The sequence below is a fragment of the Megalobrama amblycephala genome, linkage group LG5, assembly GCF_018812025.1.
Source record: "Megalobrama amblycephala isolate DHTTF-2021 linkage group LG5, ASM1881202v1, whole genome shotgun sequence".
NCBI lineage: Eukaryota > Metazoa > Chordata > Actinopteri > Cypriniformes > Xenocyprididae > Megalobrama > Megalobrama amblycephala.
In genome coordinates, this window is record NC_063048.1 from 13701581 (window position 1) to 13715148 (window position 13568).

The 13568-nt window shown below is 37.6% G+C and overlaps 1 protein-coding gene across 5 annotated transcripts in view; it reads right to left on the reverse strand.

The window, feature by feature from the left end:
* adck1 (aarF domain containing kinase 1) overlaps positions 1-13568 on the reverse strand; it is a 189502-nt gene that overhangs the window by 38647 nt on the left and 137287 nt on the right. For all 5 annotated transcript variants that reach the window (XR_007184902.1, XM_048190781.1, XM_048190782.1 and 2 more), the window contains 2 exons: positions 7757-7906; positions 6468-6665 (listed from right to left, as the gene is read on the reverse strand). Coding sequence is in view for 4 of the 5 variants with exons in the window: in XM_048190781.1 (XP_048046738.1) it covers positions 6468-6665; positions 7757-7906 (348 nt within the window). In the remaining variant the exon portion in view is untranslated. The remainder of the gene's footprint in view (positions 1-6467; positions 6666-7756; positions 7907-13568) is intronic.

Below are 13568 nucleotides of genomic sequence, written 5' to 3' on the forward strand. Positions count from 1 at the left end.
CATTACTAGTTTATGTTAGTTAATGCATTAACTAATGTTAACAAAAGAGATCTTATTGTAAAATGTTACCAAAAAGGTAAAGACTTTTGCATTATGACAAAAAATCTGTCACTTTTGATAAATTTAATGCATCCTTGCTAAATAAAAGTATTAATTTCTTTCAAAAAAAAAAAAAAGAGAAAAAATTCTGAATGATAGTGTAAATGTAGTTATGCAAATATGACCTGGCAATGTATAATATATACACACACACACACACACACATTTATATATATAGTTGGGACACTGTACAAATTATGAATAAAAAAGGAATGCAATCATTTAAAAATCTCATAAACTTATATTTTATTCACAGTAGAATATAGATAACATATGAAATGTTGAAAGTGAGACATTTTGAAATGTCATGCCAAATATTGGTTCATTTTGGATTTCATGAGAGCTACACATTCCAAAAAAGTTGGGACAGGTAGCAATAAGAGGCCGGAAAAGTTAAATGTACATATAAGGAACAGCTGGAGGACCAATTTGCAACTTATTAGGTCAATTGGCAACATGATTGGGTATAAAAAGAGCCTCTCAGAGTGGCAGTGTCTCTCAGAAGTCAAGATGGGCAGAGGATCACCAATTCCCCCAATGCTGTGGCGAAAAATAGTGGAGCAATATCAGAAAGGAGTTTCTCAGAGAAAAACTGCAAAGAGTTTGAAGTTATCATCATCTACAGTGCATAATATCATCCAAAGATTCAGAGAATCTGGAACAATCTCTGTGCATAAGGGTCAAGGCCGGAATGCCCGTGATCTTCGGGCCCTTAGACGGCACTGCATCACATACAGGAATGCTACTGTAATGGAAATCACAACATGGGCTCAGGAATACTTCCAGATACTTTCGGTGAACACAATCCACCGTGCCATTCGCCGTTGCCGGCTAAAACTCTATCGGTCAAAAAAGAAGCCATATCTAAACATGATTCAGAAGCGCAGGCGTTTTCTCTGGGACAAGGCTCATTTAAAATGGACTGTGGCAAAGTGGAAAACTGTTCTGTGTTCAGACGAATCAAAATTTGAAGTTCTTTTTGGAAAACTGGGACGCCATGTCATCCGGACTAAAGAGGACAAGGACAACCCAAGTTGTTATCAGCGCTCAGTTCAGAAGCCTGCATCTCTGATGGTATGGGGTTGCATGAGTGCGTGTGGCATGGGCAGCTTACACATCTGGAAAGGCACCATCAATGCTGAAAGGTATATCCATGTTCTAAAACAGTGGTTCACTCTCCTGGGGGGGGGCTACAGGATGGGAGGAAAAAAAACTGAAAAATAAAAAATGCAAAAAATTTTTAGCACTAAACTACTGTCATAAAAAGTTATAGTTTTGTATATACATAACTCCTGAATAAAAATTAAAATGTGTTTGGACTGATTAAAAAAAAAAAAAAGTTTTGAACAATTTTGATTGGTTTGTCGATAGTGAGCGCAAATGCAGGTGATAAGCGGTTTTATTAAGCGAGTCAATGAGTCGTTCATTCACGATTCGTTCAAACAATTCATCAAGAATGAGACAGATGTTTGTGAATGGGTCATTGAATCTTTGACTCAAACGATTTGTTCAAAACACTGAATCATTCAAAACACGATTGAGTGTTGCTGTGAGATGCGCTATGTTGTGATCTTTGTTTGGATTCATCGGATCTATTTTCACTGCTAAAATAGACCAAAACAGTCATTATTTTGTCTAAAATGTAAGTGACTTAATATTATTAACTTGTTTGTTGAACTGTCATATCAGTGTCACATTTTCAATCGCGAGGTGATGGAAAATTAAGTGATTGTCAGCTCTCTTGGTCGTCAGGTGTATTGTATGTTGCTGAACTGTATTCAAATGTTATAAATATAAATACACCACATTTTGAAATTTAACTGCAGTATGTCAATTTAGTTTATTTGTGTGTGCTGCGTTCATAGACATAAACGGCGCTCATTTGTTTGATTTCTCCTCGAGAAGCTGCGCAAGCCTCAAAAGTTGAAGGTCCTTGCACCCTGACTGAGTCCGAAACTGTCGTATTCGTTTTTTCATATTCGTCATATTTCATATTTCATTTCAAAATATTTGCTACGGATGCGAAAAATGCAGAAAATCGAACCATCCGAATTAATTTTTATGAGGACGGAAGTTTCAGAGGCTGCAAACGTATAAAACGTGAGGTCGTATTTAGTATATATATACACACACAGGGTGCGATTTGTAGGAGGGGATGGGGGGAATTTCCCCCCTTCTGGTCTATGTATCCCTGCCTCTGCTGAAATATTTTTATCCCCGGTGGGGATAAAAAATATCCCCCCCGGGTGATGCTACTCCACAAACCACCATCAGAGCATATAAAATACCAAAAATAAAAATCTTTTTTTTAAAACATCGCCAAGTAAAACGCTGCGTTTATATAGAACTGTCTCTTTATGACCACAACAAACTGGACACTTTTCAGACGCGCATTCCGACTTCACCTCAGCGCCAGGCTCAAGTCAAAGGAGCGCGGAAAAGGTGCAGGTGACGACGAGGGAGCTTCAGTTGAACAACAGTGAATTGCGGTCAGATGAGATGTTGTCAGGCTATGTCTGTAAAACTCAGTAAAATGAACACGACTGTCCTATCAGCGTTATACTGTGCTCGTGGCGCGCACTCAAGAATTGCATGCGCAAATGCGCCGGCGCGCGCTGCATAATGACTTTATTATAGCTTAAATAAAGCGCAAAAGAAACTATGAGCAATGATGGTCGTTGTTCTGTTGTAAGTGAAGTCATGAAATTGCCAAACATGCGATTAAAACTGCCTCAAAACTGTGCATGCATGTATATATGTTGACAAGGTTTTAAAGCTATTGTTATCCAATTTGTTGGCCTTGAAACGTCTTAAAATGCACATATGTATACACCAGGGAAATCTAAATTTTCTCGGGGGAGCATGCCCCCGTACCCCCCTAGCAAACTACTTTTTCTGACCTTGGCAATTATGAAACCCTGCATACGGCCCAGCTTAAATTCTATATAATAAAATCTGAGGTAAACGTGTATGCACTGTGATCAAAAATAAATGGGGCCAAACGCGATTGAATGTAAAGGTTTGTGTCTCGTTATTCTATTAATAACTACCGATTGATTTTGCATGTCTATCAGAAATTAAGAATTATTAATGTCATTTTAGTGGTGCAAATATCTAAGCTATGTAATACTTCAAATCTCAAGGTTAAATCAGAAGATTTAAAAAAAAAAAGTTTCTGTAACAGCTGCCAAAAAATAGTATATAGCACTGTGGTTTTTAACAAATTAAAAAAAAAAAAAAATCAAAACATCCTCCCCTCTGGTTTTTTCACAAATTGCACCCTGTATATATATAAACGAATAAACTAGTCAGAATATAGGCTACAGTTAAAGCTTTCCTTTAGTTTTTGTGAAATGCTCACACGCACTGGGGCCCCAACAGCAATGAACCAGTTTTGGGGGGGCCCAGCTTGCAAAAGGTTGAGAACCCCTGTTCTAGAACAACATATGCTCCCATCCAGACGTCTCTTTCAGAGAAGACCTTGCATTTTCCAACATGACAATGCCAGACCACATACTGCATCAATTACAACATCATGGCTGCGTAGAAAAAGGATCCGGGTACTGAAATGGCCAGCCTGCAGTCCAGATCTTTCACCCATAGAAAACATTTGGCGCATCATAAAGAGGAAGATGCGACAAAGAAGACCTAAGACACTTGAGCAGCTAGAAGCCTGTATTAGACAAGAATGGGACAACATTCCTATTCCTAAACTTGAGCAACTTGTCTCCTCAGTCCCCAGACGTTTGCAGACTGTTATAAAAAGAAGAGGGGATGCCACACAGTGGTAAACATGGCCTTGTCCCAACTTTTTTGAGATGTGTTGATGCCATGAAATTTAAAATTATCTTATTTTTCCCTTAAAATGATACATTTTCTCAGTTTAAACACACACACACATATATACATAGGCTCAAGAATTGTTTGTCTTCTCTTCTGGAACATAAAGCATGAAGCTCTGTTGTTGTAGTTTTTAATCGCCCATTATTCTATGCTGGCAATACAATATGTTCTTATCTCTCCTTTCTTATGCAGATGAGACAGCCTCCCTTTCTGCAAATGCCACAGCTGTACATGTGAAATCCGCCTTTATAACTGCCTGTAATTATGGCAGACCAGACTACTTCAAAACATCCTGGTGATTTGATGATGTTGGTGGGAGGAATGGCTGCTGAGACTTTTGCATGGCTTGGAGAATCAGACACTTACAGCAGAATACAGAGAAGGGAAGAGGTACTACACCCCACTAAAAAAGCACACCCAACATGAGTGGCCATGGACCGGGCCATAATTATCCTCGCAAAGGCTTCTGGGTAATTAATCTACAATGAAAAGCCACCTGCAGGAAAGTGCACTCAAATGCCACATGCTGACATGACTAAGTGGAACGCTCCTGAAAATGATGAGGATCAGAAAATAAGAAAGCAGCAAATCAGTTAATAGTCAAGTATATCTAACGGCGTCAAACACTGTTACTGTATCCTGTTAGATAAATCCAGTTTCACAAATGTATTCATATCAATTCATTTCAAATGGCTTACTTATAACTGACTAAGCATACTACATCAAAACAGGAGGAAGTATTCAGTATTATTATATAAAAAAAAAAAAAAAAAAAAAAAAACTATTTAAGCTTGATATAATCTTTATATAGTTTAATATGCAGTAACCTGGAAACAAATAGTGTTTGCAAAGACTCATAAAAATCAGATGCTCCGTCATAATATGCTTGTACGGCCCAAACGCTTTTATGTCCTGTAAAAGGTTATGTAATAAAAGTATAAATAAATGTCCCTGACACCCTCCAGATGGCCAAACGGCCCCCACAGAGGCCAGCTCCGGCCAGGCCTGGCCTCCAGAAACCCTCTACCACCACCACACTGACCCAACAGCACTCCTCTGGCCACGGGGCCACCAGGCCAGCCACCTGGACAGTTACTTATGCAGTTTTAATGAGGAGACAGGTGAGCCTTGTTCTGTAATGTGGTCAACATGTGTTATTGTGGTCACTAACAACTGTAAGGCATTAACCAGCACTTCAGTTTTCACAACCTCCGTTTACCCTTTTTTTTTTTTTCTCTCCAATATTGCCTGCAGAAGGAGAGGTTATTGCTCCCTGGTTATTGCTAGCTTACCACCGTGTTTGCATTTGTCCCTACAAAAAGAATAGAACAAAAATACACTGCCTAATGTTTACAAACTTTATTTATGTTTCTCATGATCTTAAAAACAATTTGAAGTTTAACTGATTATGCTAAAATGCAAAAATTTGTTTTGCACACAAATATAATTTGTGCCTTTGTATAAATGGATCACTGATAACATCTAAATTACAGGGTTAGTTCACTCAAAAATGAAAATTCTGTCATTTATTACTCACCCTCATGCTGTTCCACACCTGTAAAACCTTCGTTAATCTTCGGAACGCAAATTGAGATATTTTTGTTGAAATCCGATGGCTCCGTGAGGCCTGCATAGCCAGCAATGACATTTCCTCACTCATGGTCCATAAAGGTACTAAAAACATATTTAAATCAGATTCTCGTCGCTTTATAATATTAATATTGAACCACTGTACTCACATGAACTGATTTAAATATGTTTTTAGTACCTTTATGGATCTTGAGAGAGGAAATGTCATTGCTCCCTATGAAGGCCTCACAGAGTCATCGGATTTCAACTAAAATATCTTAATTTGTGTTCCGAAGATCAACGAAGGTCTTACGGGTGTGGAACGGCATGAGGGTGAGTAATAAATGACATTATTTTCATTTTTGGGTGAACTAACCATTTAACTGGCTTTGTTAAAGTCCCCCTGTAGTCAATAATTTTAGTTTATTCCTGTGGAAAAAAAAAATCTTAATGCCTTAAAATAGCTTGAATGTAACTCTACACCCTTGCCTCATTTAATATACATGGATCTATGAATATGATAATTAGCCCTGTCCCCACTCACTCACACGAGCTCAACTTACTGAGGTAAACTCAGCACGATCATATCGCTTTTTACAACATCGGACACATAACGGTAATTAATATGATTACCATTTTGCTTTATCAAACAGCTAATAATGTGTTACTAATGTTACACAAGGTAGAAATAGCTCTTTAAGGTAACAATGGCAGACTACCACTTTTTACAGTGTATGCATGGATGAATTGGACAGGATAGTAAAGAATAAACAGTGTCCAGCAGAACTTTGATGAAGCTAAAATTAAAGATTTTTGTGTGTTATTTCATGTGGAAAATCATACCAATAAAGGATGTGTAGGTGTGTCCAAACTTTGATGAACAAAACACTGACTGGTCAAAGTACTCTAGTATTATGCAAAATAAAAAGGTATCAGTTATGCTTAGAGATTATTACCTCAGATTGAGTGACAGGCGTCTGGCTGATGCCAGCATTAACTGATGTCCATGAGCGGGCGGTGAGGACACAAGCGAACAGCGGGTAGAGATCCCCTGTGCCCAGACGTCTACTGTAACGCTCTATGCCTTTCAAATCTCCCTTTATCAAACTCTGCCACAGCCTGCAGTAATCCAGTCTGAAGTCCTGGTTCAGCACCTTGGACAGAGACACAACTTGTTCTTTTAGTGTTTAGGGTTTTTGAACATATGCAATAGAAGCTTCAAAAGTAAAAGTATGTCATTTCTGCACAACCAGAGCCAACAAACGGAATCATAACATTAATTAATGTTCCTAAACCGGTTTCTCTAACCCAAAAAGATGCCACTGCCTCAAATTCACTGTATTGGTCATGTTTACACTCTTCAAGAAATGCTCACCAAGGCTCCATTTATTTGATCAAAAATACAGTAAAAACAGTAATATTGTGAAATAGTATTACCATTTAAAATAAGAGTTTTCCCTTTGAATATATTTTAAAACTTAATTTATTCCTGTGATTGCAAAGCTGAATTTTCAGCATCATTACTCCAGTCACACGATCCTTCAGAAACCATTCTAATATGCTGATTTGGTATTGTACACTTATGTAAAAATGTTAAAACAAAAGGAATATTACAAACACCAATTAACTAATAATCCAAAGACTATGATCTATGTAAAGTGTATTAGACAGCTGAGTAAATGAAAACTTGTGTTTCATTATGTTGTTAGCATTACAGATTACTTGATAGTTGCTAATATGAAATCTTGTGGGCCTCATTATCTGCTTCTGGTTAAATTAAAGGCCAGCAAATCCTTCACTGAGAATTCACTGGAATACCACTAGAACTGCACCATTTTGCAACTCCAATCAATCAAAATAGACACAACACATGGCGTTCAACAAACCTAACATGACTTGAATTAGCATTTTGGACTTGAAATGTCAATGCTTGAATGGCTTTATCATATTTATCATCACTGATTTATTTAGAGCCTCCACATCTTCTGGGAATACAGAAGTTACTGCAGGAGAGAGTGTATCGGTGTGTTTGCATCTGCTTGTAATAAGAGGGAGGTGGAAATGTGCAGTTCCCAAAACACACTGGAGCTTCAGGGCCACTTAAATGAAATGCTTTTAGTCTGCTGCAGCACATACAGGCTTGAGTGCGCAGCTGACCTGGGAGCCAGCGGGTGAATAATGGGGTGTAATATGTGATGAATTTGCTTCTCTGTCGAGTCTGTGGCGGCCTCGGCCGATGTCTTACCTGATACAGGCCGTGATCGAGTAACACAATTTCCGTCTTATTGCTTTCAGGACACTTTCGCACCAGCACGTTGCCAGGGTGAGGATCGCAATGCACGAACCCATTGACGAATATCATCTCACTGTATATCTTGCCAAGGTTTTGGGAGATCTGAGGAAAAGGAAGGAGAAAGAACGGAAAAGTGAAAACAGTTCAACAATATATGCAGATTCACTGGAGCTCTAGCTCCTGAATATGTACTGTGTTGTAGTAAGAACTGGTTTCAAAAGCAAAGATGTTACACTTTATTTCGATAGTCCAATTTAGACATTCTAATAACCAGGGCTTGACATTAACACCCACCAACCCGCCAAATGCAGAGGGATTTATGCAGTGGTAAGTAATGCAGTCAATTTATATATATATATATATATATATATACATATATATATATATATATATATATATATATATATATATCTCAATTGTAGTTTTTTAAAAAGGCATCTGAAATAATAAACTAAAGTGCAATATAGTGTTTATCGATTTTTCGATAAATATCGATACACTGAAATATCTGAAATGCTTCCAATACCTTTTCCACAGACTAGATACACGACACCAGCTGCGCTTTCTCTCTCTCATCTCTCCAACAGCGAGTTGACACACAAACCCACCTCCCCTCACTCACTAGTTTTATTTGCTCCAGATGAATATTGTTGGTGTTACAGGGCTTGAATTTCAGTGTGGGCGTTTTGCAATTAATTGACTCATTCCCGCAGATTTTAAAATAAAGAGTACCTCTTAGTACTAAATTTAATTTATTATTTTGCTGTGTATTGCACTTAAACAGTCAAATAAAAAAAAAATAAAAAAAAGTCAAAATGCCAGTCTTGGTGAGTATTCATGTAAACACAGTGAACGTAAACAGTTGAGAAAGAAAACGCATGTGCAACAGTATATTGGATCCGTGCATCAGGTCTTAAAGTGACAGCAGCCTAATATACCTGCTGCCAAATTATGAGATAATATTAAAAATATCTACATGACAGTTTTTCCCCATGGTATCTATGTCAAAATTGTGGCCTGGGAAAATGCAGAGTAACCAGTAATTTTGGAAAACTGCTAGCCACAATGGCTGGTGAGCAAAAAAGTTAATGTTAACTATGTTAAAGGTGCTAAAGAGGATGTTTTGTTTTATACATTTTTGCAATATTACTTGAAACTGTCTTTACTAACGGATAAAAGACTATTTATTAGGTGCACTGAAAGTAATAATATTAATATACATCATCTGTGCACGAGGTAGGGCCTTAAAAACATCAGCCAATCGTTTACGCGATCATGCATAAACGATTGGCCCTCTGGCTTGTCAATCACTGCCGTGACTTTCCTTGTGAGAGACGTGCGCGGATTGGCCCTCTGGCTTGTCAATCACTGCCATGACGTTCCTTGTGAGAGAAGAGCGGCTGCGCACTCCAGTAACTTTCCACACTCTACAGGCGACGCATGCAATGTTTTTGTCAGGAGACAGGAGTAACAACTGCAGATTATGAGTTACCTGCGGTGAGTCTGACATAATGAATCCACTAACACGACACAGCGAATGCCGGTGGTAAACACTCGTGTTCCAATACTCGTGCACGAGTTTTGGGAGGCGTTCCCTCGAAATGAGCTGTGAAGGAGGGGGTTGTTGTTACGCATACGCTCATTTCAAAAACTCACTAACAGTCTTTGGTTTCTCAGTCGACGAAAAGATCCTCTTTAGCACCTTTAACTATAAGTAACTTTTGCAACTATGTCAACAAATTCTCATTAATTTGCAACTACATGTCAACTAATTCTCAGAGTATTAGTAGACTGTTAGGACAGTTAGTAGAATAAGTTGACATGTTACATACTGTAAAGTCAGTAGAATGTCTGTTGGGTAGCATCAAAATCAAGTGTTAGCAGATATTAATCAGACTGTCTTCTAATACTCCAATGACTGGTAGTTGACATGTAGTTGCAAAATTACTTTTAGTTAGTAGAATGTTAGTAGAAGTAACTATGAAATTAAAGTGTTAATGCAACATTTATTTAAATATAATTAAACCCTATTTTGCACAATGTTGCCTGAAGAACTGAAACAAATTTTTTTTTGAGCAAATGAATGACCAAACATGGCTGAATGCTGTCCTTATGACTAACACGAATATTGCAGTTATTCTTTTAAATTAATTATTTTCCATTGTTGCACAGTGTTACCTATATCTGTAATATTTATAACAAAAAAAAATTTTTTTTTTATTTTAGCAGAGGTCCAATTAAAAAATCTGAATCAAACATTTCTCATTTTTACATAAACTGCCTTTGTAATGCATGTAATAGGGGGTTATTATTATTATTTTTTTAAATAAATAAAACTAAATTGCACCATGAAGATCTACACATATCACAAATCAGAGCCATGGCCTCGTGATAAGCCAATGTGCTCCAAAACATTCTGCTACAGTGTGGTGAAAAAGAAAAACCCTAAAAACACACACACACACACACACACACACACACACACACACACAAAAGTAGAGAACTCTGGCTAAATGAAGCAAACAAATTGATCTAGAAGCATGGGAAAAGAGACTTGCAACCTTTCAAAATAAAAGACAAACAATATTAATAAAAAATACAGAAATAGCAGAAAAAGCAGAAATACAACATACAGCATAAATGTCCATTGCTATGCAGGGTCTGGGGGCAGACAAATAAGGAGCCCATTTAAGATTACGTAAAACGTTTTCCCGAAGATGCTGTGGCCCCAACAGACGAGAAAGTATTTATTATAAAACAACCCCCGATGCAATTATTCCACCCACTCTCGCTCTTTGAAGATAAGTTGCGATAAGCATCTCCCCTCAGCTGTGTTATAATGCAGAGAGCCAGTGTGAAGTAGGTTGAGGAAATGTCAGTCTGAAGCACAGAGAATAAATCAAGGATTTATTTATTCATACTCCCCAGGCTGGTGTCCATGTACAGTTTACCCCAATAATTGAAATTAATTAGAATTGTTTAGCTTAACTGTTTAGTTTTCATTTATATTTTCATCAAACAGCACTTTTTTCTGCCTTGGAAATCTAGCTTGCTTTTGAAATCTATTAGAAAAAAAGCTTTGGAGTGGTGACACACAGGGCATTTCGTTGTTGTTGTGAGCTTATGTATATTCCATGGCACGATATACTGATAATGCCCAGATGAACATGCATGTATATGGATGCACACACATATGCACAATGTCTTGGAGTTTATAAAGCCCTTGTGAATTGTTGTGATTCATCGTAAATTGATTTTTGAGATTGTGATAGCTTGCAAAAGTGGTGATCTAAATCCATTATGTCATTCAAAATGTAAATCAATGACCAAACACCACCAAACTGATGGCATAATAAAACAAATATTGAAGATAATTACAAAGTCGCAAATATTACTGTTAACATTGTGTTGTGCAATAAATTAAACTAATGTTTTCTCATTTATTGCAGATTAACAGGAAACACCCAATTTATAAATCAACAGATTAGCCCTCATACTTTGTGTAAAAATATAGAAATATTGACTGAACTGTGCAAACTATGCAGAAAGGTCATGCAGTCAGATCAGCGAGTTACCCAAAGCTCACAATAATAATCACTATACTAAAAGCAATGCATCCCGGGATGGCGGAGGACCCCTGAAGGCCTGATTGGGCATGCATAGACAGCAAGAGGAGTTTTAGTATGCTAATAAACACTTTAGGATGCGGCGGATGAAAAGCTCATCAACAGTGCCCTTGGAGGGAAGGCGCAGACGAATATCCCCAGGCAGGGCGCCATGCGAAGGGTATGCAAAAGGCAGATTAAAAGGAGTTGTGTGGACCAAAGTGAACTTGACGCAGGGAAAGAAAAAGTGGGTAAGGCTATTCAAAGGTGAAGTGAATAGTTTTATAGATTGTATACGTGCAATATCAAAAAATATTTCACACTGCTGCTTCTTAGATAAAGGCAAAACTATTTAAAATATTTAAATATTTAAAAAATTGTTTAAGCTCATATTAAACAAAGCTGCTACGTTATGGTTCAGTGCATACAGTCAGTCACAGGCGATCCACACTCCAGTCCAGAAGGGGCGCACGTGGTAATGCAAGGCTATTTGCTTATCGTCACAAAAAGGGAAAAAAGCGCAGAAGAAGGACAGGTGATCTATGAATATATATGTTTATGTGTAATTTCTCAACTAGCATTTCAATAAAACAGCACAAGATTAATATCTCACATAGCATTGCATTTACCTCAGGCAAGTCATTTAGTGTCCACAACATGTTAGTTCACTAGAGAAATGAACACTAGATGAGAGAATTTTTACTAAATATATGCACTCTATTAGCTTATATATTAATTATATTTACTTTAGCTGTTAGTAATGTCAATTATTTAACATATGTTTAAATAAATTTGTCATGAAAAGTTATGACAGTAATTGTGTAAATGATTATATTTCAAAAATGAATTGCATTCATGAATTGACTGCATTTTTTATAATTTCTAATTCTATAACTAGATTTAGAAGTTAAAGCAAAACCTGCCTTATGTGCAATTTACATGTTTTTTTTTTTTTTGAGAGTTGATTACTATATTTAAAAATAAATAATTTGTTAATTGTAACCTTTGATATTATAGTAATGTGCAAGAAAGTGCTGCCTGTATAGTGTATATAGCTGAGATAGATTTTTTATATATATATATATATATATATATATATATATATATATATATATATATATATATATATATATACTTAAGAAAATGTTAATTTTAATTTAATTTATTTAAAAAGAGAGGCACAATTTGTTCAATAAACTGAACCCGCACAGGAAACATGACTTCAATACCGAGGTGTGTATTTATATATGTACACACACACTATATTGCCAAAGGTTTTGGGACGCCTGCCTTTACGTGCACATGAACTTTAATGACATCCCATTCTTAATCCGTAGGGTTTAATATGGCGTTGGCCCACCCTTTGCAGCGATAACAGCTTAAACTTTTCTGGGAAGGCTTTCCACAAGATTTAGGAGTGTGTTTATGGGACCATTCTTCTAGAAGTGCATTTTTGAGGTCAGGGACTGATTTTTGGCAGTCTCCGCTCTAATTCATCTCAAAGGTGTTCTATCGGGTTGAGGTCAGGCCAGTCAAGTTCCTCCACACCAAACTCGCTCATCCATGTCTTTATGGACCTTGCTTTGTGCACTGGTGCGCAGTCATGTTGGAACAGGAAGGGGCCATCCCCAAACTGTTCCCACAAAGCTGGAAGCATGAAATTGTCCAAAATGTCTTGGTATGCTAAAGCATTAAGAGTTCCTTTCGCTGGAACTAAGGGGCCAAGCCCAACCCCTGAAAAACAACCCCACACCATAATCCTCCCTCCACCAAACTTTACACTTGGCACAATGCAGTCAGGCAAGTACCGTTCTCCTGGCAACTGCCAAACCCAGACTCGTCCATCGGAATTGCCAGACAGAGAAGCGTGATTCATCACTCCAGAGAACAAGTCTCCACTGCTCTAGAGTCCAGTGGCGGTGTGTTTACACCACTCCATGAAGCTTTCTACGCACTGTTCTTGAGCTAATCTGAAGGCCACATGAAGTTTGGAGGTCTGTAGCTATTGACTCTCCAGAAAGTTGCCAACTTCTGCACACTGTGTGCCTCAGCATGCACTGACCCCGCTCTATGATTTTACGTGGCCTACCATTTTGTGGCCGAGTTGCTGTTGTTCCCAATTGCTTCCACTTTGTTATGATACCACTAACAGTTGACTA